General features: G+C 44.3%; 1 protein-coding gene across 2 annotated transcripts in view; it reads left to right on the top strand.

Moving 5' to 3' along the window:
- uvrag (UV radiation resistance associated gene) overlaps positions 1-26,600 on the top strand; it is a 405,878-nt gene that overhangs the window by 248,239 nt on the left and 131,039 nt on the right. For both annotated transcript variants that reach the window (XR_011595706.1, XM_070892559.1), the window contains exon 12: positions 11,014-11,179. Coding sequence is in view for 1 of the 2 variants with exons in the window: in XM_070892559.1 (XP_070748660.1) it covers positions 11,014-11,179 (166 nt within the window). In the remaining variant the exon portion in view is untranslated. The remainder of the gene's footprint in view (positions 1-11,013; positions 11,180-26,600) is intronic.

Below are 26,600 nucleotides of genomic sequence, written 5' to 3'. Positions count from 1 at the left end.
TAAGATGTGGAATGAATCGAATTGGCTGAAGCGTGGCTTCTGTGATGGTGGGGACCTCAGGAGGATGCCGATATGGATCATCCACTCGGCACTTCTGCCTGAAGATGGTAGCAGACAATTCAGCCTCGTCTTTTGCACTGCCGTGCTGGGCTCTGCCATCATTGAGGGTGGGGATATTCATGGAGCCTCCTCCTCCCGTTACTTGTTTAATTGTCCATCACCATTCATGACAGGATGTGGAAAGATTGCAGAGCTTTGATCTGATCCGTTGATTGTGGGCTCACTTTGCTCTGTCTGTAGCATGCTGCTTACACTGTTCAGCATGCATATAGTCCACTGTTGCAGCTTCCTAGGTTGGCGTTTTGTTTTTAGGTATGCCTGGTGCTGCTCCTGGCATGCTCTCCTGCACTTCTCATTGAACCAGGGTTGGTTCCCTGGTTTGATGGTAATGATAGTGAAGGATATACTGGGCCATAAGGTTACAGATTGTGGTGGACTACAATTCTGCTGCTGCTACTGATGGCCCACAGTGCCCCATGGATGCCCAGTTTTGAGCTGCTAGATCTGTTCTGAATCTATCCCATTTAGCACACTGGTTGTGCCACACAACATGATAGAGGATGTCTTTAGTGTCAAGACTGTGCGATGGTTACTGCTGTCATGGACAGGTGCCTCTGCAACAGGTAGATTAGTGAGGACGAGGTCAAGTAGCTTTTTCCCTCTATTGGTTCTCTCACCAGCTATCGCAGAGCCAGTCGAGCAGCTATTTCCTTCAGGACTCAGCCAGTTTGGTCAGTAGTGGTGCTACCGAGCCACTCTTGGTGATGGACATTGAAGTCCCCCACCCGGAGTACATTCTGTGCCCTTGCTTACCCTCAGTGCTTCTTCCAAGTGGTGCTCAACATGCAGGAGTACTGATTCATCAGCTGAGGGAGAGCAATAGAAGGTTTCCTTGCTTATGCTTGACCTGAAGCCATGAGATTTCATGGGGTTCGGAGTCGATGTTGAGAACTCCCAGAGCCACTCCCTCACAACTATATAGCATTCTACCGTCACCGATGTTGAGTCTGTCCTGCTGCTGGGACAGGACATACCCAGGGAAGGTGATTGGAGTCTGGGACATTGGCTGAAAGATATGATTCTGTGAGTGTGACTATGACTATGTTAGGCTGTTGCTTGACTAGTCTGTGGGACAGCTCTCCCAATTTTGACACAAGATCCCAGATGTTAATGAGGAAGCCTGAGCTGGGTGTGTCAGAAGGAGAAACTTCTTCACCCAGAGAGTGGTGAACCTGTGGAATTCTCTACCACAGAAAGTTGTTGAGGCCAATTCACTAAATATATTCAAAAAAGAGTTAGATGAAGTCCTTACTACTAGGGGGCTCAAGGGGTATGACGAGAAAGCAGGAATGGGCTACTGAAGTTGCATGTTCAGCCATGAACTCATTGAATGGCGGTGCAGGCTAGAAGGGCTGAATGGCCTACTCCTGCACCTATTTTCTATGTTTCTATGAAGTCAGTGCCAAGGCAGATGCTGGATGGTCCATCCGGCTTTTTCATTCTTCTTGTTTTTTGTAGTGGTTTTGTAGAAGAGAATGGTTTGTTGAGCTATTTCTAAGGGCAGTTAAGAGTCAGCCACACCGCTGTGGTTCTGGAGTCACACACAGGCCAGACCAGGTAAGAACAGCAGATGGTAAGAGTTTCGACAGGTATAGAAAAAGGAAGAGTGGCTAAAGTAAATGTTGGTCCATTAGAGGATGAGACTGGGGAATTAATAATGGGGAACAGGGAAATGGCAGAGACTTTGAATAAATATTTTGTATCAGTCATCACGGTACAATACATGAAAAACATCCCAATAATGGATAATCAAGGAGCTATAGGGAGGGAGGAACTTAAAACAATCACTATCACTAAAGAAGAAGTACTTGGTAAAATAATGGGACTAAAGGTGGCCAAGTCCCCTGGACTTGATGGCTTGCATCCTCTGGTCTTAAAAGAAGTGGCTGCAGAAATAGTGGATGCATTGGTCGTAATCTACCAAAATTCCCTGGATTCTGGGGAGGTCCCAGCAGATTGGAAAACCGCAAATGTAACGTCCTTATTTAAAAAAAGGAGGCGGACAGAAAGCAGGAAACTATAGGCCAGTTCGCCGAACATCCGTCGTTGGGAAAATGCTGGCGTCTCTTATTAAGGAAGCAGTAGCGGGACATTTGGAAAAGCGTGATTCAATCAAGCAGAATTATGGTTTTATGAAGGGGAAATCATGTTTGACAAATTTGCTGGAGTTCTTTGAGGATATAATGAGCAGGGTGGATAAGGGAACCAGTGGATGTGGTGTATTTGGATTTCTAGAAGGCATTTGATAAGGTACCATCGAGAAGGTTACTGCACAAGATAAGAGCTCACAGGGTTGGGAGTCATATATTAGCATGGATAGAGGATTGACTAACTAATAGAAAACAGTCGGGATAAATAGGTCATTTTCCGGTTTGCAAACAGTGACTAGTGGGGTGCCATCGGGATCGGTCCTGGGGCCTCAACTATTTACAATCTATATTCATGATTTGGATGAAGGGACCGAGTGTAATGTAGCCAAGTTTGTTGATGATACAAAGATGGTGGGAAAGCAAGTTGTGGGGAGGGCACACAAAATCTGCAAAGGGATATAGACAGGCTAAGTGAGTGGGCAAAAGTTTGGCAGATAGAGTATAATGTGGGAAAGTGTGAGGTTATCGACTTTGGTCGAAAAAATAAAAAAGCAAATTATTATTTAAATGGAGAAAAATTACAAAATGCTGCAGTACAGAGGAACCTGAGGGTTCTTGTGCATGAAACACAAAAACGTAGTCTGCAGGTACAGCAAGTGATCAGGAAGGCAAATGGAATGTTGCCCATTATTGCAAGGGGGATAGAGTATAAAAGCAGAGAAGTCCTGCTACAACAGTACAGGGTATTGGTGAGACCACACCTGGAGTGGAGTTTTGGTCTCCGTATTTAAGGAAGGATGTACTTGCATTGGAGGCAGTTCAGAGAAGGTTCCGGTTGACTCCAGAGATGAGGGAGTTGACTTATGAAGAAAGGTTGGGCCTATACTCATTGGAGTTTAGAAGATTGAGAGGTTATCTTATTGAAACATATAAGATAATGAGGGGGCTAGTCAAGGTAGATGCAGAGAGGATGTTTCCACTGATAGGGGAAACTAAAACTAGGGGACACAGTCTCAGAATAAGGGACTGCCCATTTAAAACTGAGATGAGGGGAAATTTCTTCTGAGGGTTGTAAATCTACGGAATTCTCTGCCCGAGAGCTGTGGAGGCTGGGTTATTAAATATATTTAAGGCGGAGATAGACAGATTGTTGAACGATAAGGGAGTAAAGGGTTATGGGGAGTGGGCAGGGCAGGGAAGTGGAGCTGAGTCCATGATCTGATCAGCCATGATCTTATTGAATGGCGGAGCAGGCTCGAGGGGCCAAATGGCCGACTCCTGCTCCTATTTCTTATGTTCTTATTTCCTTCCCGAAAGAACATTAGTGAATCAAATGGATTTTAACGACAATCCGATAGTTTCATAGTCAGCATTACGGAAAGTAGCTTTTTATTCCAGATTTATTTAATTAACTGAATTCAAATTCCCCAGCTGCCTTGGTGAGATTTGAACTCTTATCTTTGGATCATTAGTCCAGGTCTCTGAATTACTAGACCAGTGACATAATCACTATGCTGCCATTCCTGCAAGACACTATAAGCACAGAAGGGGGCCATTTGACCCATCGAGTCTGCTTCTGGTCTTTCGAAGAGCAATCCAATAAGTCCCACTCCCCTGTTCTTTCCCCATATCCCTGCATTTTTTCACCTTCAAATATTTATCCAATTCCCTTTTGAATGCTACCATTGAATCTGTATCCATCACCCTGTCAGGCAGTGCATCCAAATCCTAACCACTCGAGTGAAAAAGCTTCTCCTCATGTCACCCCTGATTCATTTGCCAATCACCTTAAATCTTAATTCGGTTTTAAGCTTGAAAAGGAGGCAACTGAGAGGTGACCTTGGAGATATCGGAGATGGTACAGAAAGGTAGTTCTTAAAAAATGGTTCAAATTTCAGGAAAACAGGGACTGTATTTCAAAAGTGACTCATTGATGGGATGCTGTGAGGATGTGAGTACAATATAAATGTGAAAGGGGGACATATGCTCAAATTCGTAAATGGCAAATTTAAAAGTGATGTGAAGAAAATTTGGAATGGGTGGCGTAGTAAGACATAGAAACATAGAAAATAGGTGCAGGAGTAGGCCATTCGGCTCTTCGAGCCTGCACCACCATTCAATAAGATCGTGGCTGATTATTCATCTCAGTACCCCTTTCCTGCTTTCTCTCCATACCCCTTGATCCCCTTAGCCGTAAGGGTCACATCTAACTCCCTCTTGAATATATCTAACGATCTGGCATCAACAACTCTCTGTGGTAGAGAATTCCACAGGTTAACAATTCTGAGTGAAGAAGTTTCTCCTCATCTCGGTCCTAATTGGCTTACCCCTTATCCTTAGACTGTGACCCCTGGTTTTGGACTTCCCCAACATCGGGAACATTCTTCCTGCATCAAACCTGTCTAGTTCCGTCAGAATTTTATATGTTTCTATGAGATCCCCTCTCATTCTTCTAAACTCCAGTGAATACAGGCCCAGTCGATCCAGTCTTTCCTCATATGTCAGTCCTGCCATCCCGGGAATCAGTCTGGTGAACCTTCGCTGCACTCCCTCATTAGCAAGAACATCCTTCCTCAGATTACTGCAATGATGGAAGAAACACTCGGATGCTGCGATGGGGTAACTGGGGTATTTCTGAATGAATGTGCTAAAAATGTATCGAACGGCCTTCCTTGTTTAAGACACTCCTTAAAACCTACCTCTTTGACTAAGCTTTTGGTCATCTGCCCTAATATCACTTTATGTGGCTCGTGTCAAATTTTGTTTGATGACGCTGCTGTGAAGTGTCTGAAAGTTTTACTACATTAAAGGCACTATATAAATGCAAATTGTTGTCTTTGCATAATCAAATTCCTAACCGGATTAAATTCTTTATCTGGAACTCTTCTATATATTTGTGCCTAGAAAAGTAGTGAGGCTCTAATTTAAAGTCTTTAAAGCTGATTTTTCCACTCCTTTAGTTCATTGCTCTCATCCAGTTAAATCACCCGTTTCCAACAATGTTCATGGTACTCAGTATTAAATACTTTGCTTCTGTCTCCTCTTTCTTTTCTGTAGTGGAGGTAAATTTCATTCCAAGTCCTCCTGTATAACTCAAAGCTCCAAGTCCTAGAATCATTCTTGTTGCTCTTCTCTGAATCTTTCCTTGCATCTCCTTAAAAGATGTGTACGCAACATTGCCCATGGTGTTCCAAAAATGTTACAATCTTGTATAAATCAACCTTGCTTTTAATTTGTACACAGTTAGTTTTGTTTATTCCCTTTTCCACCTTTGCTAATAGATACAAGTATGCTTTATGTTCTCTGTTAGTGTACCTGTCCATGCACTTCATTAAATCCATCTTCCAGTCCTTGGCTCACTGGCTTACTCGGTCTAGTTCTCTGTTGAATATCCAATCTTTCTTGTACTGCACTTAGCCGGATAGCTTGGAAATACCAGTGTTATGTTACTAGAAGTGCACTTTTCCATATGGTGAAGATTAGATTGGATAGGCAGGTGAAGGAAAAGGGGATAAAAGGATTTGGGAACAGGGTATATAAATGCGATTAGCACTGTTAGCTCAGGTGACAGTTAAGCACTGACACTGACTGGTTAGGCCCAATGTAGCCTGTGTATTTCTGTTTTTGTCACTCAGGTGGACAGCAGGAGACCTAAGGAAGATCTCTGTGGAACTCTGTTAATCAGTGCCCCCATCCAGAGATCTTTCCGTTCTTTATTGCTTTGTGCTTTCTATTTAGCCACTTTTGAACTCCCTTGTATAAACCTCAAATATGGAACTTTTCAAATGTCTTGTGGAACTCCCAAGTAAATTATATCTGCTGAGCAAAAAAGGTAAGTGCTGCAGGTGATGAGCACGCTGGAGATGATCAGCGGGTCAGGCAGCATCTGAGTATATCCGCTGAATTGCTTCCATCAATGAAAGAAGTAGTCTCCTGAAAGTTTGCAGTAGCTTCTTGCAGGTTTACTTATTGGCCATTATTCCTTTACAAAAAAATTAAGCTATTTGTCATTTGAAAAAAGGCACAACGACGTCAATGAAAGTTACAAGCCATGGGAGCCATTACATTTACATTGCTGTTTTATACAAAGCTGTGAGGCACCCAACTGAAGCAAGCCAGTGAACAACAGATAAAAGTTGATCGAGGATGGGCTGTTAGTCAACCGACTCCAGAAAGGACTTACGGACTTGCACATTTTGGGCTCAAGTTTTGGCCTGAGTTGCTCCTATTTTTTTGGAGCAACTAGTTTAGAATGGAGCATCTTAGAAATTGCAATTCTCGGTATTTAGTTTGCTCCAGTTCTAGTGAGTTAGAATTGTTCCATTTTAGAACAGATTTTATTTTCCAAAAGGGGGCGAGTCCAGCCACTTACGCCTGTTTTGAAAGTTTAGGCAACGAAAACTTACTCCAAACTAACTTAGAATGGAGTAAGTGTAGATTTTTGTACGCTCAGAAAAACCTTGCCTCCACTTAGAAATCAAGCGTAGGGAATGAGAGATCGGAGGGGGGGGATAGGTGGAGGGAAGTTTACAAACATTAAACAATTCACTTTTACAAATAAAGAGCCATCATCAATAATAAATCAATAAATCAACCAATAAATCAATCAAAAATTTTTTTAAAAAAATCAATCAATATAAAATTCAGTTTCTACTAACCGCCTGTCGCACCGGGAGCCCTCCAACAGCGTGTAGGGATGGGCCCACACCCCCCCTCCCCCCAAGTGTGTGTCTCTCTGGCAGTGCCAGTGTCTCTGTTTCTGACAGCGAGAAGGGGGGAGGAGGAAAGTGGGGAGAGAGAGAGGGGAGGAGGGGGGGTGAGAAAAGAGAGGTGGGGGGGTGGCGGGGAGAGCCGGAGCAGGACCTGAACGGAGGGGGGAGGGACGGAGGGGGAGCTGGAGCAGGACCTGAACGGGAGGAAGGGAGGGGGGTGGGTAGCGGGAGCTGAAGCTCAAGAGGAGGGAAGCCCGGTGAGCCCATTCAGCCAGGGCTAGGGGCGGAGTGCTTCGGGCCCCTCCCATGCAGCCTCGGGGTCCTGCGCACACTCTAGCGCGCATGTGCAGAGCTCCAGGCACAGTTTTCCGCGCCGGGACCTGGCTCCGCCCCCGACCCCTTGTGCTGCGCCACGCCGAGCACGAAGACGTCCCGAAGAGCTCGCAGAATCACAAGGTAAGTTTTCGGTGCCCTTTTTCTTCCAGAATGTCGGCGCACCTTATCGAGATGCGCCGTTTTTCCAGAGTGTGTAAACTTGGGCCCTTTATCATATTTAAAACCTGGATGGTATTGTATGTCTCCTTTCAAGAGTACAGAGCAAATCGAATTCCTTAATGGGAATGTTGAAGCAAAGGACTCGAATCATTCCACTCACTTGATTTCGCTGTTCGAAAACATAATGGGCGTGAAATCCCGGCCTCGCTGGGTCTGTATGGATCTGGCGAGGCCTCGCAAAAGTCGGTTTTCGGCGAACAATGCGTATGCACCGAACACCGGCTTTTCCGATCTTGACAAATCTTCTGCATCCCCGGGAGAAGGATATCCATGTGGGCAAGATTGGGCTATTTGCCCAACTCATGCCCAGAGAATGTCCTTCAAACTCTTATGCCTGGTAAAAGCAGGTGCAAATTTAGTTTTAAAGCATAGAAAATTAAATTTAAATACACATTTTATAGTAAAACCCTGCCCAAACCCTATTAAAACACATTAAAAAAAAAATCCCCAAAATATTTTTTTTTCTAAAACATTTAATTAACTTTAATTTCAATTAATTTTAAATGTGATTTTTTTTAATTTTTGATGTTGTGTTTGGGTGTTTTACGGAGTTATCTGGTAATGGGAACTAGTATCAATGAGAATACTGTACCGTGATTGGTGGTCCAGGCCCATGTGACTCCTCCAGCTTCTCCATCCATATCTCGAAGACAGGAGCGCGCTGCGATGCGTGGGAAAAGAAGGCCTCTGACCAGAATCGAAGGCGCTTCCGGGACCACCAGATACATTCGTAGAAAAATTTATGATCAGTGGCGTTCGTCTGAAAGAAGCCTCCGATCGGAAATTTGGCCCATAGTTACGAAGTGGACCTTATTATCAAGGGTTTGTAGAGGAGCTAGCTTCAGGTCGCATGCTTTTAGGAAAAAAATAAAGTTTGTTTTTGCTTTCATTGTGCAGAACCAAATTGTAAATTGCTGTAATGACCTGGTACAGTACCTCAATCAAATTTTTATAGCAAAGGGTCTTGCCCTTTTTTGTGTTAAATTACTTCTAAGGGACTGTACTTTCTCAATTAATGCTCGTGTCAGCTTCTTTTGGTGGCCAGCACTTGCCTTTGGTTTCAAAGTTTATGGGTTCAATATTTGAGCACATAATGGGCTAGAAATTAATTTTTTGGCGAAAATTGTGTTTTTTCGCCAAAATTACCATTATCGCAGTGCTATCGCTATGAGGCTGTAAATTTAAGGTTTAATTTGCGCAGGCAGTAAAAATAGGCACTGCACGAGGATTCGCGGCGCAAACCACGATCCTCGCCAACTTTAGTCCGAGGCCGATACCGCTGCGAGTTGGGCCTAGGGAGGGCGGAGAAAACACCAAAATAAATAAATAAATAAATAAATTGGAAAAAAAATTCAGAAAACATTTACAAGACACATATCTAGCGAATCGCTGCAAAAGAATTAAAAAAAAATAAAAACTAACTTCCCTTTTTTGCAGGTCTTCATACTTACCACTGCTCCAAGAGCTGCAACGCAGCTTTTTCCCTGGTGGTGTTTTTCGCGTAAAATACGGGTGGACTGAGAGCCAAATTTTTGGCGAAAGCAATATTTAGAGTCTTGCACGGCGGCGCTCCTCTCTCCAACCGTATTTGAAAAGCAGCGCTGCAAAACGTCTCCGAATTTTCCGCCGACCGAATTTTCGTCAAAAAAGGTGAATTAGCACCAAAAACCGCCGAAGGGAATAAAGGGTTATGAGGGGCGGGCAGGGAAGTGGACCTGGGTCCATGATCGGATCAGCCATGATCTTATTGAATGACGGAGCAGGCTCGAGGGGACGTATGGCCTACTCCTGCTCCTATTTCTTATGTTCTTATGAATTTCTATCTAAACTGACACTCCAGTGAACTACTGAGGGAGTGCTGCATTGTCAGAGTTGCCATTCTTTGGTTGGCATGTTAAACTGAAGTTCTTTGCCAATTCCAGAGATTAAACTGGACGTTAAAATTCCCACAGCACAATTTGAAGGTTAGGGCCTTCTCTCGGTGACCTGCCCAACATTCCTCCTCCTCCAGCAATAGAAGAAACTCAGATTAACTGATTGTCCATCTCATTGCTGTTCATAGGATAGAAACATAGAAAATAGGTGGAGGAGTAGGCCATTCGGCCCCTCGAGCCTGCACCGCCATTCAATGAGTTCATGGCTGAACATGCAACTTCAGTACCCCATTCCTGCTTTCTCGCCATACCCCTTGATCCCCCTAGTAGTAAGGACTACATCTAACTCCTTTTTGAATATATTTAGTGAATTGGCCTCAACAACTTTCTGTGGTCGAGAATTCCACAGGTTCACCACTCTGGGTGAAGAAGTTCCTCCTCATCTCGGTCCTAAATGGCTTACCCCTTATCCTTAAACTGTGACCCCTGGTTCTAGACTTCCCCAACATTGGGAACATTCTTCCTGCATCTAACGTGTCTAAACCCATCAGAATTTTAAATGTTTCTATGAGATCCACTCTCATTCTTCTGAACTCCAGTGAATACAAGCCCAGTTGATCCAGTCTTTCTTGTTATGTCAGTCCTGCCATCCCGGGAATCAGTGTGGTGAACCTTCGCTGCACTCCCTCAATAGCAAGAATGTCCTTCCTCAATTTAGGAGACCAAAACTGTACACAATACTCCATGTGTGGCCTCACCAAGGCCCTGTACAACTGTAGTAACACCTCCCTGCCCCTGTACTCAAATCCCCTCGCTATGAAGGCCAACATGCCATTTGCTTTCTTAACCGCCTGCTGTACCTGCATGCCAACCTTCAATGACTGATGTACCATGACACCCAGGTCTCGTTGCACCTCCCCTTTTCCTAATCTGTCACCATTCAGATAATATTCTGTCTCTCTGTTTTTACCACCAAAGTGGATAACCTCACATTTATCCACATTATACTTCATCTGCCCACTCACCCAACCTATCCAAGTCACTCTGCAGCCTCATAGCATCCTCCTCGCAGCTCACACTGCCACCCAACTTAGTGTCTTCTGCAAATTTGGAGATACTACATTTAATCCCCTTGTCTAAATCATTAATGTACAATGTAAAAAGCTGGGGCCCCAGCACAGAACCCTGCGGCACCCCACAGGATATATAATGCACTTTAACTGTGGGCGAAAGACTTGCATCAGGAAGAAATGGTGTGAAAGATCATGGATTACATGACATACTTTTTGTAATTTGCGTTCTGAAGGGTGAATAATTTCGGAATTTACCACGCATTGTGCAATTCCTGATTTCAGAATGGCCAGCGGAGGTGAGGTGTTTCATCGCAGGCTTGTATGGAAAGTAGTAGGAGAGGGACGGAGACAACACACGCTGTTATACTCCTGGTTGCACCTCTGCTTATACTTGATGGTGCAGAGTACCATTCGTGGAAGCAATAAAGTTTACAGACAACTTACTTTGAGGGCTTTTCTTGCTTTTGAATAGTGGTTGGCAAAGTTGACCGAATAAGAATGCTTTTTTAAAAATATTGGGTAAATCTCTCTCTTGTGTGGCATTGACTCATTTCTTTAGCGATTGATTCGTTTCTTTTTTCTCTCAAAGCAAAGGATGAAGGAAGCATTGCTGTTGCCTTGGGTTACACGGCACATCTGGTGCTCATGATTTCCTATTTCCTGCAAGTGCCACTCCGGTATCCCATCATCCAGAAGGGTTCCAGGTCCACAATCCGGGACAACATCACAGACAAGCTTTCTGAGAAGGAGCGAGAGTAAGTACACTTTTCTTGTCATAAGCTTTGAGAATTAAGTAGGAGGATAGAAAAATGTCCATCCTGCATCATGCCATAAAAGATTAAATTCTCCCTCGATTTGCTTAACCGAGCTCTTTATAGTGGTATAAAATGTACACTGCTAACCCTCTCTGAAGCACTGACTGCAGTTGGGATGGACTTAAAGTGCACTTCCTGGTCAGGTAGCCTTGTCCATGCAGGTTCCAATCAAGTCAACCTGATGGGTAACTGGCAGTGAGTTGAAGAGCTGTCATTCAATCCTGGGGGTTCTAAAGTGGTCTTCAACAATGAGAGCAGATTTGAATACTTAGGTGATATTGCTGCTGGTAGTATTCTACGTATTATGGATTAAGTAACTTTTCTTTTTGTACTGTGGAGCGGCAGCATGTAAGTGAGTATTAAACCTGATGATTTTTTTGTCTGAGAACACACAGCATCAAATGATGGTTAATATGTTCTCCAATAAAAGTGATCAATGTTCACTGCTTTTAGCAAGAGAGTGTCGGATCATCATCATAGGCAGTCCCTCAGAATCGAGGAAGACTTGCTTCCACTCCCAAAGTGAGTTCTTTGGTGGCTGAACAGTCCAATACGAGAGCCGCAGACCCTGTTACAGGTGGGACAGACATTTGTCGAGATGGTTTGCCGCGCGCTCTTTCCGCTGCCTGCTCTTCACGCTCTTTGCGTTGAGACTCAAAGAGCTCAACGCCCTCCTGGATGCACTTTCTCCACCTCGGGCAGTTTTCGGCCAGGGTCTCCCAGCTGTCAGTGGTGATGTCGCACTTTTCCAGGGCGGCTTTGAGGGTGTCGGATACCTTGAAATGACTGTGTTACTTACCTGACTTTTATCTACACCCTTCGTCATGATTATTGTGCTGTTATTCAAACTAAGATTTTCAAACTTGAGAAGTTGGTGGGGCGGGGAGGGGGATGAAATTGCAACTAATTATTTTTATAAATAGAAAGGTAGAGGGAAATGGAATGGGTAAGATAATAGATATCTGGCTGATCAACAGCAGGCAGTCTTATCAGATAGTCAGTTAATAATCAGGGAGTAAATGTCCTGAGCAACAATACTTTGTGTTGATAGAAAACGTTTAAAATCTGTTGGGTGGAGAATGCAGTGCTGATGAGAATGCAATGCCAACGTCAGTGTTCTCGATCAGGCCAACATCCCCAGCATCGAAGCACTGACCGCACTCGGCCAGCTCCGTTGGGCGGGCCACATTGTCCGCATGCTGTACATAAGACTCCCGAGGAACTGCCGACGATGATGATGAAGTAGTTTTATAAATGTACACATTGCAGCGACAGAATATAACATTTCCTGTTAAAAATCCTTCATTGGTTAACTGTCCCTCGCGGTCACATTCTAAAAGCTGGTAGGCCAAAGATAACAGCGTGTACTCTGGCATTGGTTCGGGCAAGTGCATTTGCTGCATGTAGCACGGTTTGCACAAGAGAATCCATCGTAGTACGAATGCCAGGTTCCACAGAGATACGAGCAATAACAAGTCAGTTGCCAGCAGTAGGGAGCAGGAGGTACAGACAAATTATGAACTTTCATATTAAACAACAAAAATTGTTAACCGCAGATACAAACTCCGACAATATGCAGAAACACAATGTTGTAGCACAGAAAGAGGCCATTTGGCGCATTTTTGCCTGTCATACCTTTCTGAAAAAGTTATTCAATGCCAGCCCTTTCAAGCAATGTCTTCTGGTTGAGCTCCACAATATTTAAAAAAAAAAAGAAAGCGTGTAAATCAAAGGCTGCACCTGGGAACATGCTGAGTGCTGGAATAAATTGTAGAACACTAATAATTTCTCGTGCGATATCATGCTGTCTAGCTTTTATGGTATATCACTGTGGGTATGCATTGCTTGAGAGAGCAGGAATTTGTTCATATTAGTCTGTAAACCTGCACGATTCACTGTGTTAATAAGCAGTTATGCTCCTTGGAAGACAAAACCGCGGTTTTCTAAAAGGTTTCCTTTGGCTAAAGTACAAACCTGTTCCATTTAAGTTACGACATGCTGTTGCTGTGTGTGGGCAGTTGTACCTGTTTTAGACCATCAACAAATAAATGACTTTAGAGAACTTAAAATGAATCAGTGGGTGGTTATTATATCAGGGAATGCTGAAGTAATGTGGTGCAAATCATAGAAGACTGAAGAAAGCTGATGTTCATTCAGAAACATTCAGCCACTATCCGTTGCTGTAAGACTACTGCCCACCAAAGAGGCAGAACTTTGCCGGTGACACCACTTTTTTCATTTTTTTTAAAAAGTGTGCGTCTTCATTAGATTTTTTTATAGGAATTTTTTTTTTGTAAATCTCTGAATTTTTGACTCATTTAGGAAAATGTTCGGGTTAGGCCTCAATCCTGCATACCAAAATGAAGTGTGCAAGATGAGGTTTAAGTGTCAGCTTGGCTCAGTGCACCATTCTCTGATCTGAGTCAAAGTTATGTGTTCAAGTCTCACTCCAGGAACTTGAGTGCATAATTTAATTAAGAACTAATCCCTCCTTCAGGGTGTCTCAGTGGGTAGCCTGAGTTAGCAGGTTGTGGGTTCAAGTCCCACACCAGAAACTTGAGCACAAAATCTAGGCCAAGGCTCCAGTGCAGCACGGAGGGAATGCCGCACTGTCGGAGATGCCATCTTTCAGATGAGACGTTAAATCGATGCCCTGTCTGTCCTCTCGGGTGGACGTAAAAGATCCCATGGCACTATTTGAAGAAGATCAGGGGAGTTCTCATGCTGTCCGAGCCAACATTTAACCTTCAAACTGTTATTTCTGCATGCTTGTTTTGTTGTATGATGTCTGTAACACTGAATGCACCCTTACCTGTACACTAGAGGGTGCTGCTGCTGGAGACCTAAGGGTTACCTTCACACTGCAGGTAACCCAGTATAAAAGGAAGCTCACAGTTTGGTGTCCTCACTCTAGGAGCTGCAAATACAGGACTACAGTCTACACAGTTTAAGTACCATACTCTGCCTCAGGGAGTCATTACCAAAGGTGCCTACATACAACAACACCACCACCACCAAAGCAGATTAATTGGTCCTTTATCTCTTTGCTGTTTGCTGGACCTTGCTGTGAGGCCCCATTTACCTCCTAACAATTCTAACAATTACATTCTAACAATAGTTGCACCTTTAGAGCCAATTAATTACTTTTAAGTGCTTTGGATAGCTGTATATAAATAATGAGCATATATACAAGTTCTTTCAGGTAAAGGTCCTTGTAGTGGGGGGAGGGGGCGAAAAACTTCTCTGTGCCCTCACATCATGCGATGCTTACCATCTTGAAATAAATGTTTCATTTTTACTTGTAAATGCAGGCCAGCCCCAGCTATGCGAGGTCTCTGAAAATGTTTCTCTTTCACTTGCTCTCCAGCACAGGTGTTTCTTTTAATGCCGCCTATATATTAAGTACTTTAGATTGCGTTCAATTTGCTGGCATTAAAATGACGAAAGCGGTAGAGACAGAGGGTGCAGCTAAATATTTTTGTAAACATTTGGGTTGGCTATACAACTGGACAGAGAAATGCAAGTGGAATTCAACCCTGAGAAATGAGAAGTATTGCACATTGGTCAATAAAACGTGTCTCATAAACAAGGCCATTGATTTACTGCTGACTGTCAAATTCAGTGTTAGCTGTCTGGGATTGAACATCATGATTCGGTCAACTATTCCATGATTGCCATAAATCAGCGGCCTTGGTCATAAGTCATTCCATTCCATTCGTGTGCAACGCAAGTGAACTTCGAAAGGGACATGGGAGTACCAGTAGTCTTGTGTTTTCAATGTCTAGGTGCTGTAGCACAGCAATTGAAAGAAAAAAATTGGGTGCTGTGATATTTAGCCAGAACGGTAGAGTGAAAATCTACAAAGGTCACGATAAGACCGTACAAGGCGCGGTGGCCCGAAGACACACTTGGAACAGCGAGAGAGATTCTGGTCACCCAGCCACAAAAAAGATACATGTGCATTGGAAAGTAGAGCAAATGGGACTGATTCGAGGTGTAAAAGTCTACAGTCTAGAGAGGAGGAGTTTGAAATGAGTGAGAAATCTCATCTTATTAAATGGTGTAGATATAGTAAATACAGAATGTTTCTTCAAAAGCAGGAAATTAGGACCATAGGATTTGAAATGGGATATGGTTTCTTTACCAAGGGAATGACTGTTGAAGTAATCACTATTCTGTTTGCCCACAAGGAGTGCTTTCACTTTACATATAATTAATTGGCAGTTAAGCTCTTTGGGACATCCTGAGGATGTGAAAGGCGCGAACAAAATGTAAATTTTTTTGCCTTGTTCTCCCATATTTTTTCTAGTTCCATTATCCTTCTAAATGTTTTTAATGATCCAGCAGGGGAAGAGACACAAACCTAGGGATTCTCAAGCACAGTTGGATGTTGAGATGGAAGCGTTGCTGTACTTCATTGGCTGTGAAGTGCTTTGGGACATGTGACATTGTGAAAGGTCCGATAAAGAAGCAACTGGAGTGTTATAACACAAAAAACCTTGGGACGTTTTACTACGTTAAAGGCACTACATAAATACAAGTTGTTAAAGGCGCTATTTCAATATAAGTTGTTGTTCAGGGCACTATATAAATATTAATTGTGGAGCCACGTTTTTGGGGCCCAGAAGAGGTGCGAGTTCGGGGCCAGAAGAGGCGAGGGCCCAGGGGCAGCACAGGCCCAGCCCACACTGCGATATGTGTGCGCACTAGGTCCGTGCAGCAGAGCTGGTCTCCAGTCGTCTTGGTTAACCCTTGCCACTGGACCAAGACCCAACTCTGCTAAGCCCGTGTGGTGGCTGGTGTGCAACGGCCACCACACGTTTAAAAAATTCACGCACAGGCATCTTCCACCCTTCAGGATGTAGTTCGGGATCTGGAATATTAGATCCTTCATTGAAACACCTGTGAACTCTTTTTGGCATGGAAGCAAGTCATCCTCAATTCGAGGGAAGGCCTATGATGATGGAAGCAACTTCTTTGCTGGGCTTCATGTGGGCAGAATAGTTTTCTCTTGTCTTTGACTTTCCTTCTATTTAATCTGCCAGAGAGGGTTAAATGGGTCTGGTACAACTTGAGATTATCCATGATTCTTTTAAAGATGCAGCTTGTCCAGTCGTCGGTATTATGATCCTACTGGCCCATATAAATATGTACATATGTATACAAAGCTTTGAGGGTGTCCTCTGACCATCGGGGAGGGGATTTCAACATAACAACAACAACCTGTATTTATATAGCGCCTTTAACATAGTAAAACATCCCAAGGCACTTCACAGGAGTATTACAAGACAAAACAAATAAATTTGACACCGAGCCACATAAGAAGAAATTACGGCAGATGAGAGGTAGGTTTTAAGGAGCATCTTAAAGGAGGAAAGAGAGGCGGAGAGGTTTAAGGAGGGAGTTTCAGAGCTTGGGAGCCCAGGCAGCTGAAGGCACGGCCACCAATGGTTGAGTGATTATAATCAGGAATGCTCAAGGGGGCAGAATTAGAGGAGTGCAGACATCCCAGGGGATGCGGGGGGGGGGCGACGGCTGCAGGAAGTTACAGAGATAGGGAGGGGCGAGGTCTTGGAGGGATTTGTAAACAAGGATGAGAATTATGAGAACATAGCTTATTGTCATTTTGTACAAATATTTTGGGAGTGTGGTGTTACTCTTTATATTTATTACAAGTGTGGTCACATGCCCAAAAAATTATTTGCGTTTTACTCTCGTGTCACAGGTGGATAGCTTCACTCAGTTTCAATAAGAGAAAGGCAAATACCAATATCTGACTTTTTCTGTAAAAGTACTTCGCTCCTCGAGTGCTTCAATGCTTTGTAGCTTTGAAAATTGCCCACACTTCCTACTGTGTCCCGTGTTGTAGAATTAGGAAAATATTTCCGAACCACTTTTCAAAGTTCTCTGGAGAAGAGAAAATTCACGCCCGTTCACGTGACGCACATCAGTTGTGGGGATGGGAGCTTTTCTTTTGCAGAACATGTCAACTAGCGTCATTGTGAAGCATTTCCAGGTCTCGGGTTGCACAGATCAGATCCAGGTTAAAGCTCCTTGTACAATTCTTCAGTGAAGGGGTATGTGTGCATTTTTTTTAATTTCTGAGCTCACGAAGTAAAGAGATGTGAGTGCTACTGCACCAATGTAGTATTTGTCCATTTGGCAAAGTGGGGGAAGTTTGTGCTCTGATCACGCAGTTTGCTGGGAAATAGATTAAGACTGCCCAAACGCCTTTTACAAAGTACAGAAGATGCTTCCAAAACTAGCTTGGATTTCAGCAACAGTTCTCTAACTTCAATCTGCATTTGTGTGCCATTCTTCTTCTCACCAGCTGAGCGAGACTCCCAATTCATGCAGAATTGTGTGATTTGGGCCCACTTTTGTGGCTAACTTAATTTGCAATGTATGCTTGTATCGAAGATCAATTCTCCTCTTCCACCCCTCACTTTCCTAAAAACAGAAAATAATTTTGATTTGCATATAATCAGACAATATACAATCGCACTGTAAGCTCTACCTCTCATGGTCCCACTTTCAAATTGCAGCACGTGGCAACTGCAAATATCTTACCAGCTTTCTAACGAGATTATGAGGAACCACATTAAAAAGTTGCCAGTTGATGGGGCAAGTGACCTTTTCTTGATCCAAACTTTGTTTTTTAACCCTTTACGACTGCTACATCTGTCCCACTGTGGTTTCCGCTCTGCCACTCCCTTCACTTGGACCCCTGCTTTTTGCTCTTCTCTGTAGAATGCAGCAATGTTTAAAATGCTTACTAGCTAACGTGTGTTGCTCGCCATACAAGTTTCTTTGCTGGAAGAAAGGGTTCTGATCTCCATTCTAAAGTTGAATTTAAACAACATAATTCTGGTCTCGCGCTCTTTCGATTTGTGCTTCCCATGGTTATGCTTCCATCTAGAACTAGGGGGCATAGTTTCAGAATAAGGGGTCGCCCATTTAAAACGGAGATGAGGAGGAATTTCTTCTCTGAGGGTCGTGAATCTTTGGAATTCTCTGCCCCAGAGAGCTGTGAGGCTGGGTCATTGAATATATTTAAGGTGGAGATAGACAGATTTTTGAACGATAAGGGAGTAAAGGGTTATGGAGAGCGGGCGGGGAAGTGGAGCATGATGATGAGTTGAGGCCAAGATCAGATCGCCCGTGATCTTATTGAATGGCGGAGCAGGCTCGAGGGGCCAAATGGCCGACTCCTGCTCCTAGTTCTTATATTCTTATGTTATATTCTGTAAAACAATTGCACAAGGGCGTTTGTGTAATTGAAGAAAACCCAAAGGGACGCCTGTCCATTTAATTTAGTTTTCACCGGGGTCCGCACAGAGTCCACCAAGGGTTAAAATGTACCAGAGCCATTGTTCTCTTGCCAAAAGGTTCTTGTTCCCACAGATGTTTCCTCTAAGCTAGCAAAATGGATATGAGTCAGTTTGTCAGTATCAGTGTGAAATGAGTTTGGGCAGCCTCGATCCAGTTCTCCATGGCCCTGCAGCACGAACCTGACAATTGCACTCAGATGTCACACGGTGCCTGGTGCGGGGAAAATGGAGAAATGTCACACTGATACAGTGGCATGCTCTTCCAAGGCTGCTCCAGAGGCATGTTGTTGGGATGTTGAAGTTGGGATTTTACACATAATGTTTGCTCCAGGGCTGACTCTCACCAACAAGTTTGAAAAGTGCAAGAGTATATCTACTATGCAAACCTGTCAACATTTCTGGGCCAGACATCTTTGTGGGTTTGAGCCAACCAGAACTTGGGCTCGTATTCCAAGCAGGCGTTCCAGCACTACCTCGGGTGAGGCTTCATTCTTTGGATGGCACGCTAACCCAAGGCTCTGCCTGTTGGCGAGAATGTAAAAAAATTTCATGGCATTATGTGAAGAACAAGGAATCCTCTCAGTGTCCTTGTAAAACATTACTACCTCAAACACGGACGACAAAAAACAATTAACTGGTCATTAATCTCAGTTCCAGTGTGGAACCTTGCCAGTGTAGAATATTTTATTGCAAAATACCAGAATAAAAGTACATCGGGAGGTGTCCAAAAATTGCCGTTCATAAAATTTATGATTGTGACAATTCAGATGAGATTACTCTTTCCCTCCCACCACTTTATCCTACATTCAGTCATTCCACAGATGTCTCATAAAGGAATGCATTTTTCCTTTGCAGATAGTGGATGTTAACAACTGATGGATACTTGTACAATAATCTTCTTCTTCGGCAGTCCCCCGGAGTCGAGGTTGACTTGCTTCCACGCTAATGAGTTCTAACGTGACTGATGAGTCCAATGCGGGACCTATGATCTCTGTCACAGGTGGGACAGACGGTGATTGAAGGGACGGGTAGGAGGGGTTGTCGTGCGCTCCTTCCGCTGTTTGTGCTTGGCTTCCGCAAAGAGTCTCGGTGTTCGGTGCCTTCTTGGATACTTCTCCCCCACTTTGAGCGGTCTTGGGCCAGGGATTCCCAACTGTCGGTGGGGATGTTGCACTTTTTCAGGGAGGCTTTGAGGGGTGTCCTTGAAAAGTTTTCTTTGCCCACCTGTGACTCGCTTGCCGTGATGTAGCTCGGAGTAAAGGGCTTGTTTTGGGGAGTCTAGTATCGGGCATGCGGACAATGTGGCCCGTCCATTGGAACTGGTCGAGCGTGGTCAATGCCTCGATGCTGGGGATATTGGCCTGAGCGAGAATCATAGAATAGTACAGCACAGAAGGAGACCATTTGGCCCATCGAGTCTGCACCGGCTCTTTTGAAGAGCTATCCAGTTAGTCCTGCTCTTTTCTGTGATTTTTTTTTTTCACCTTCACATATTCACTATAAGAGAAATGCTGGAGCCTTCCCAGTATTGAAGCCTTGGACAGACATGGTTAAAGAGTTTAGATTTTAAGGGAAAACGCCAGCCTGCACTCAGTGCTCTGCGTTCCCCATGGTTTGCACTGGACTCGAGTTGCAAGCCAACTGAGTGAAAATGGCCACCTGCATAATATAAATTTTGCTTTTTAAAACCACATTCAGCTGAGCCAGTAAAGAACTGGCCTTGAATTCTTTGACCTCTGCCAAGAATAATGCTTTACAGCCTGGCTCACGGAAAAACTTGGTTCAGGGTTTACCCAACGTTTCAATCTTTTACATATTTTTGAATTGTTTCACGGATCTTGCTTGGTATTGCTAATAATGCGGAGTCTTGCGTGATGCACAAAATAGTTTTGTTGCAAATATTATTGTCGAGGTATATATTGGGAGGGATGAGGAAAGACTGACAACTTTTTCTAAGTGACTATATGTGAACAATTCAGTTGACTGTTTTGAGCCTAACCACCTCCCTGTTCCTTCATCCATCCTCTGTTGAAAACCGAACACCATTGTCTATACTTTCTCAGATCTCGTTTTGTGGCACAGAAGTGTAGCACGTGCTATATTCTCAATTGTATAGTTATTTTTAAGTTGGTGTAAGCGGCCTCTTCTGGAAGGCGAATTAAAAAAATAAATTGCATTTATATAGCACCGTTGGCATCCTCAGGATATCCCATAGCAATTTTGCAACCAGTGAATTACTTTTGAAGTGTAATTATCGGAAAATGCAGCAGCGAAACTGCACACTGATAGGTCCCGCAAACGACAATGAGCTAATAGACCAGATCATCTGATTTAGTGATGTTGGTTGAGGGATAGATATTGACCAGAAGAACACCCCTTCTCCTCTTAGAATGGTGCCATGGAATCGTTTACATCTAAGAGGGCAGAAGTGCCTCTGTTTAATGTTTCATCCGAAAGATGGCATCGCCAACCTTCTTGAGAAGCGCAGGGGAGAGGGAGGGATGCACAAGAGGCCAGAGTCAGAGGACTGGAGAGTTTCAAGCTGTGTTGTTGACCTGGAGATGATTAGAGATAGAGAAGGGCAAGGCTATGAAGGAATTTAACGAAGGATAAGAATTTCAAATTGGAGGTGTTGTGGCACCAGAAGTCAATGTATATCAGCGAGAACAGGGGTGATGGGTGAATGGGACTTGATGCAGCAGAGTTTTAGATGAGCTGAACTTTATGGGGTATGGGAGACGGGTCAGAACAGCTTTGGAATGGTCAGGTGTGGGGTGACCAGCATGGACGACGGTGAACTGAGCCACGTAAGAATTTACGGTAGATGACCAAAAGTTTGGTCGAAGAGGCAGGTTTTAAGGAGCGATTTAAAGGAGGAAAGAGAGGTGGAGAGGTTTAGGGAGGGAGTTCCAGAGCTTGGGCAGCTGAAGGCAAGGCCACCAATGGTTGAGCAGTTATAATCGGGACGCTCAAGGAGGCAGAATCAACAGGTGAGCTGAGGAAGGGGTGGAGGCGGGCGATGTTACGAAGTTGAAAGTTGAGCATATCCGGTCAGAAGCTCGGCTTGGGCTCACGCAGCACGCAGTTTGTGAATCATCTGGTTCAGCCCGAGACCGAGGTTGGGTAAAGGTCCGGAGATCGCAGCGGGGACCAAAGCCAATGGCTTCAGTCTTCCCAGTATTTACCCAGAGGTAATTGTGACTCGTCCAAGACTGGACATGTGAACCATATGTTCTAGGTTTGATTCCCAGTTTCTGAGTTACCCGGTTAGCGAGGCAATGAAGGAAGTGCAAGAAATGTGGCCTTGCCAGCAATGCTCACATCCCGAGAACAAATAAAAACAAACTAGGGCATGATAATTTGCATCAGTGCCCCGAGTTTAGTTGGGAGAATTAGCAGGGATTCTTTCTGCATCAGTTAACCTTGCTGGATGCAAGTGTGCGTGGATGGCCAGTGAGAAGATGATTCATTTCGGCTGTGATCCTTCCCCTTCAGTTGAATAGCTGAAGGCCACTCTAGTTAGGTACTCCAGGACACTCTGAGCACTTAGAACGACATTTCAATGGCTTCAACAGAGATGGGGAGGAAATTGGCGATTTATTTTTCAAATATAAAATTTCAATTATGAAACATGGCTTATTGCAACTGTGGAACGGATGCAGGCTGCAGTATGATAATGGGAATATTATATTCAATAGATTTCTCTCTCGGCAACATGGAACTTAATATGCATAAGTGCCGGGGAATCTCAGATATTTTTCTGAATTTCAGGAATTGGATCTTCGGGAATGTGTAAAATAAGGCAAAAAAAAACGCAAATCTGCTTTGGTTTTGTTCACTGAACACTGTTGCCAGTTTAAATAATATGAAAACAGAAAAAACAAAATTCCATAAACTGCAGGGTTTTAAAATGTTTGCCTTGCTAACAGAGCACTGGCTGTTTGGGTACTTGCTACAGTCGCTTCCACTCCAGTTACCTTGCTAGAAAAGCGGGTGGATTGGATAGGAATGGCCAAACAGAGCATTAAGCAAAGTCGAACACTACTGCCCTCGTTCTGCATTTCTCCCGTTGCACTGCACTGTGGTAAAATCTTAAAACAAAATGAAAAGCAAGGCAGAAGAAGCTATAAATTTACAGTGGTGTTCAAAGGAATACATTTCCCTGTTTAAGGCATTGTACGAGTGAAAGGTGTAAGCTTCAGTAATTTGAAAATTGTTTTTTCAAGGTTTTCAATTCACTTCCATCATCGATACAAGCTTCAAATGCTAGCCTTGATTATATTCGTGCAATGCCATTATTCTTTCCAATTTGAGTCTAAGGGGGAGGCAATAGATGGCATCCAAGATTGGACGCAGGTTTGCACCATGAGTCTTCCACAACTGAGCTCTCCAGATCCCAGCCACTTTTTCAAAAAGCAATGCATCCTTATTTACAAATCCCACCATGGCTTCGCCCCTCCCTATCTCTGTAATCTCCTCTAGCCCCACATTCTCCCGAGATGCCTGCGCTCCTCAAATTCTGTCCCCTTGAGCATCCCTGATTATAATCGCTCAGCCATTGGTGGCCGTGCCTTCAACTGCCCAGGCCCCAAGCTCTGGAACTCCCTCCCTAAACCTCTCCGCCTCTCTACCTCTCCAGCCTCCATTAAGACGTTCCTTACAACCTACCTCTTTGTCCAACCTTTTGGTCATCTGCCGTAAATTCTCAGTGTCAGATGTATTTGTTTTGTCTTAAAACACTTCTGTGAAGCACATTGGGACGTTTTACTAAGTTAAAGGCGCTGTATAAATAAAAGTTGTTGTTGCAGCATAGGCCAAGCTCTCTTCCACACAGCAAGATCATCAGAGAACCAACCACCTCCAGATCATACTAGCATGACTCCTAATGGCGTGTTAGACCTGCATTAGCACCAGGCATCTGTGCTCATTAATAGAGGGAGCCAGCATGTTGTGGAAAGTGTTAAGGGGGCGGGAAAGGAAAGAAAAAATGGAATTGATATTTTTGCACTCTTCTAGCCATCCTTTGACTTCTTGGGCTGGTTTCAAATCCAGCCTAGACTGGTGGGCTGAGTCATCTTTCTCTGCGAGCAGCAGGCCTTCTGCATGAAATGCATTTGGGTGGTCTTAATCCATCACTTGGCTTCTAATGCAATCAGAAGCCATTATTGTGCGCGATTTAGCACAAATGTGGCATGAACTTGGCCAATAGGGCAGCTGATCTCTGGGAGGTGGAAAAATCCACACTGGTGCTTGTGGGGGAGGTTTTCCGAATGCCTATTAACTTCACAGGGTAGCTTCTAGTAGCAAACGTGAAGTTGGAGGTAAACAAAGCAACTCCGGTCTTTTGCCTGCAGTGGCCTCTTGGTTCTGGCTCCAGGTGGCTGATCTCTCGTGCTATGCATCTTCTGTATTCTGAATACACTACGCACAGACTTTACTTAATATTATTTATTGAACTTTTGGTGCTCAGATTGCGATTGATTTGGATTTCAATGATCAGTCTTCACTGCTTACTCCATCATCATCATCATCATCATCATCATCATCATCATCGACAGTCCCTCGGAATCGAGGGAGACTTGCTTCCACTCCCAAAGTGAGTTCTTTGATGACTGAATAGTTCAATACGAGAGCCACAGACCCTGTTACAGGTGGGACAGACATTCATCGGGGGAAGGGGTGGGTGGGGCTGGTTTGTCGCGCGCTCCTTCCACTGCCTGCGCTTGACCCCTTCGCTCTTCACATTGAGACTACATCAGGGGTGGCATCTCTCGTCTGTTAATATAAAGCGATGTCACGAGTTGATGTTCTGATGGATGAAGAAGAGCCCCACAGCACTTTTCAATGAAGAATAATGGAGTTCGTCCGGTGTCAACAATGGCCAACAAACTTCTCTTAGCCCCCAACCCCAAAAATAGATGAACTGATCCTTTATCTCTCTCTGCTGGTTGTGAACTTGCGACTGTTTGCTTAAATCAGGAGAATCCAAGCGGTGCCACTTGGGACTATTGTGGCCTGCACTCAGCCTCACAACCCCACGAGATGTCTGCGCTCCTCAAATTTTACCCTCTTGAGCATCCCTGATTATAACTGCTCAATCATCGGTGGCCGTGCCTTTAGCTGCTTGGGCCCTAAGCTCTGGAATTCTTCTTCTCCTCCTCCCCCCACCCCCCTACCCCCAAAGCTCTGGAACAGCGCCCCCCCCCCCCCCCGCCCTCAGCCTCGCTACCTCTCTTTCTTCCCTTAAAGACACTGCTTAAAACTTTCATCTGCTGTAATTTCTTATGTAGCTCGGTGTCAAATTTATCTGCTGTGTATTATAGCATCCTGTGAAGCGCCTTGGAACATTTTGCTACGTTATAGGCGCTATATAAATAAAAGTTATTGTTGTCACACTCGGCCCATAAAGCTCTGTCGGTTCCTGTCCACATGTACTATGCACAAACTATGATTTTAGCCCTTGAAAGCTCCTGGGCTTAAAAGACTGGAACAGGCTGCTTGCCGGTCAAAATCCACCAGTCTAGAAGAAGACTTTTCTGGTCCTCCGCTCCTGGGAACAGAATTAAAGCTTTCAGTATCTCAGGATTCGGAGTCGGACCAAAATGGCGAGGTAAAAGTTGGATATGGGGAATTGTGTACTTTGAGGGGAGTCTCACTTTTCGTGTGTATTTTGGGGAGCCACTTCGTGGATCTCAATGGGAGTCTTTCATTTTTATGTATGGGGCCTGCATTATTCTGTAATGCTATGTGGCCTGCTTACTGGTCTTACTGTGTACCGTGATTGGACACTGTTGGCCTACCTAACAGTCACTCCACTACAAAGTAATTCACTGTACATGAAGTGTTTGAGACACTTCTGAAGCATAAGCCACTATATAAATACAAGTCTTTTTTGTCCACTGTCCAATATCTCCATTGAGGAGGTCACTTAGCAGAAATTTATGATGTCATTATCGGGAAATGCCAAATAAAATTCACATTCCCAGCCTACAGCTGGCCAGCAGAACAGCGAGGACCAGAGATGTCAGTGTACGAATATGATATCGCATCTTGTGTCCACTCAGATGAATGTGACTCCCCTTTGCCTCAACAGACTATAAAGTTACAAAAATAAATCCCTTAGTGCAACTTCTGAACTTGCAATGGTATCTAAGCTATACTGCTCACATGTACGCGACCAAAGAGGAGAGAGCGTTCACAGCTTAAGTGTGATCAGAGATTGAACTGTTCTGTCCTTTTGATGCTTTGGAATGAACTGCAATGGTAGAACTGTGGAAAGGGGATGCCTTGTGAGCTTGGCAGTGCCACAGTTTTGGAATTTTTGCGCTATAAGTGGACCTTGCTACAACGACAGTAACTCGTATATAAGTATGCAGTGACGTTGCTGTCCTGATTAAGGCTAAGCAGCTCTTTGAACTCCCCTTCGTCCCCACTGAGAAATCTTACATGGCACAGATTTAATCCCTTGCATGATGATCCTGGCAATACAGAAATATTGTTAGTTTAAATAAATCCAACTTGGTCAAAAAACATGGCGAGTGGCCTCCAGTTAACCGCAGGCAATATTGATCTCCCATCATCATCATAGGCAGTCCCTCAAATCGAGGATGATTTGCTTCCACACCAAAAAGTTCACCGGTGTTTCAATGAAGGACCTAATATTCCAGGTCCTGAACTACATCCTGAAGGGTGGAAGATGCCCGTGCGTGGATTTTTTTTAACGTGTGGTGGCCGTTGCACACCAGCCACCACACGGGCTTGACAGAGCTAGGTCTTGGTCCAGTGGCAAGGGTTAACCAGGACGACTGGAGACCTGCTCTGCTGCACGGACCCAGTGCCACACATATCGCAATATGGGCTGGCCCGTGCTGCCCCTGGGCCCTCGCCTCTCCTGGGCCCTGATCACATCCCTTCACAGTCTCTCGCCGCTCCTGCTGTACCTGCCCACGCTCCAATCACCGACCTGGACCTTGATGACGTCACTCTTCGCTGCCGTCGCCCTCTTGCACCAGCTCACGCTGCTCCCTGGA

The sequence above is a fragment of the Pristiophorus japonicus genome, chromosome 10 (genome assembly GCF_044704955.1).
Source record: "Pristiophorus japonicus isolate sPriJap1 chromosome 10, sPriJap1.hap1, whole genome shotgun sequence".
Taxonomy (NCBI): domain Eukaryota; kingdom Metazoa; phylum Chordata; class Chondrichthyes; family Pristiophoridae; genus Pristiophorus; species Pristiophorus japonicus.
This window is presented reverse-complemented; position numbering and strand designations above follow the sequence as displayed.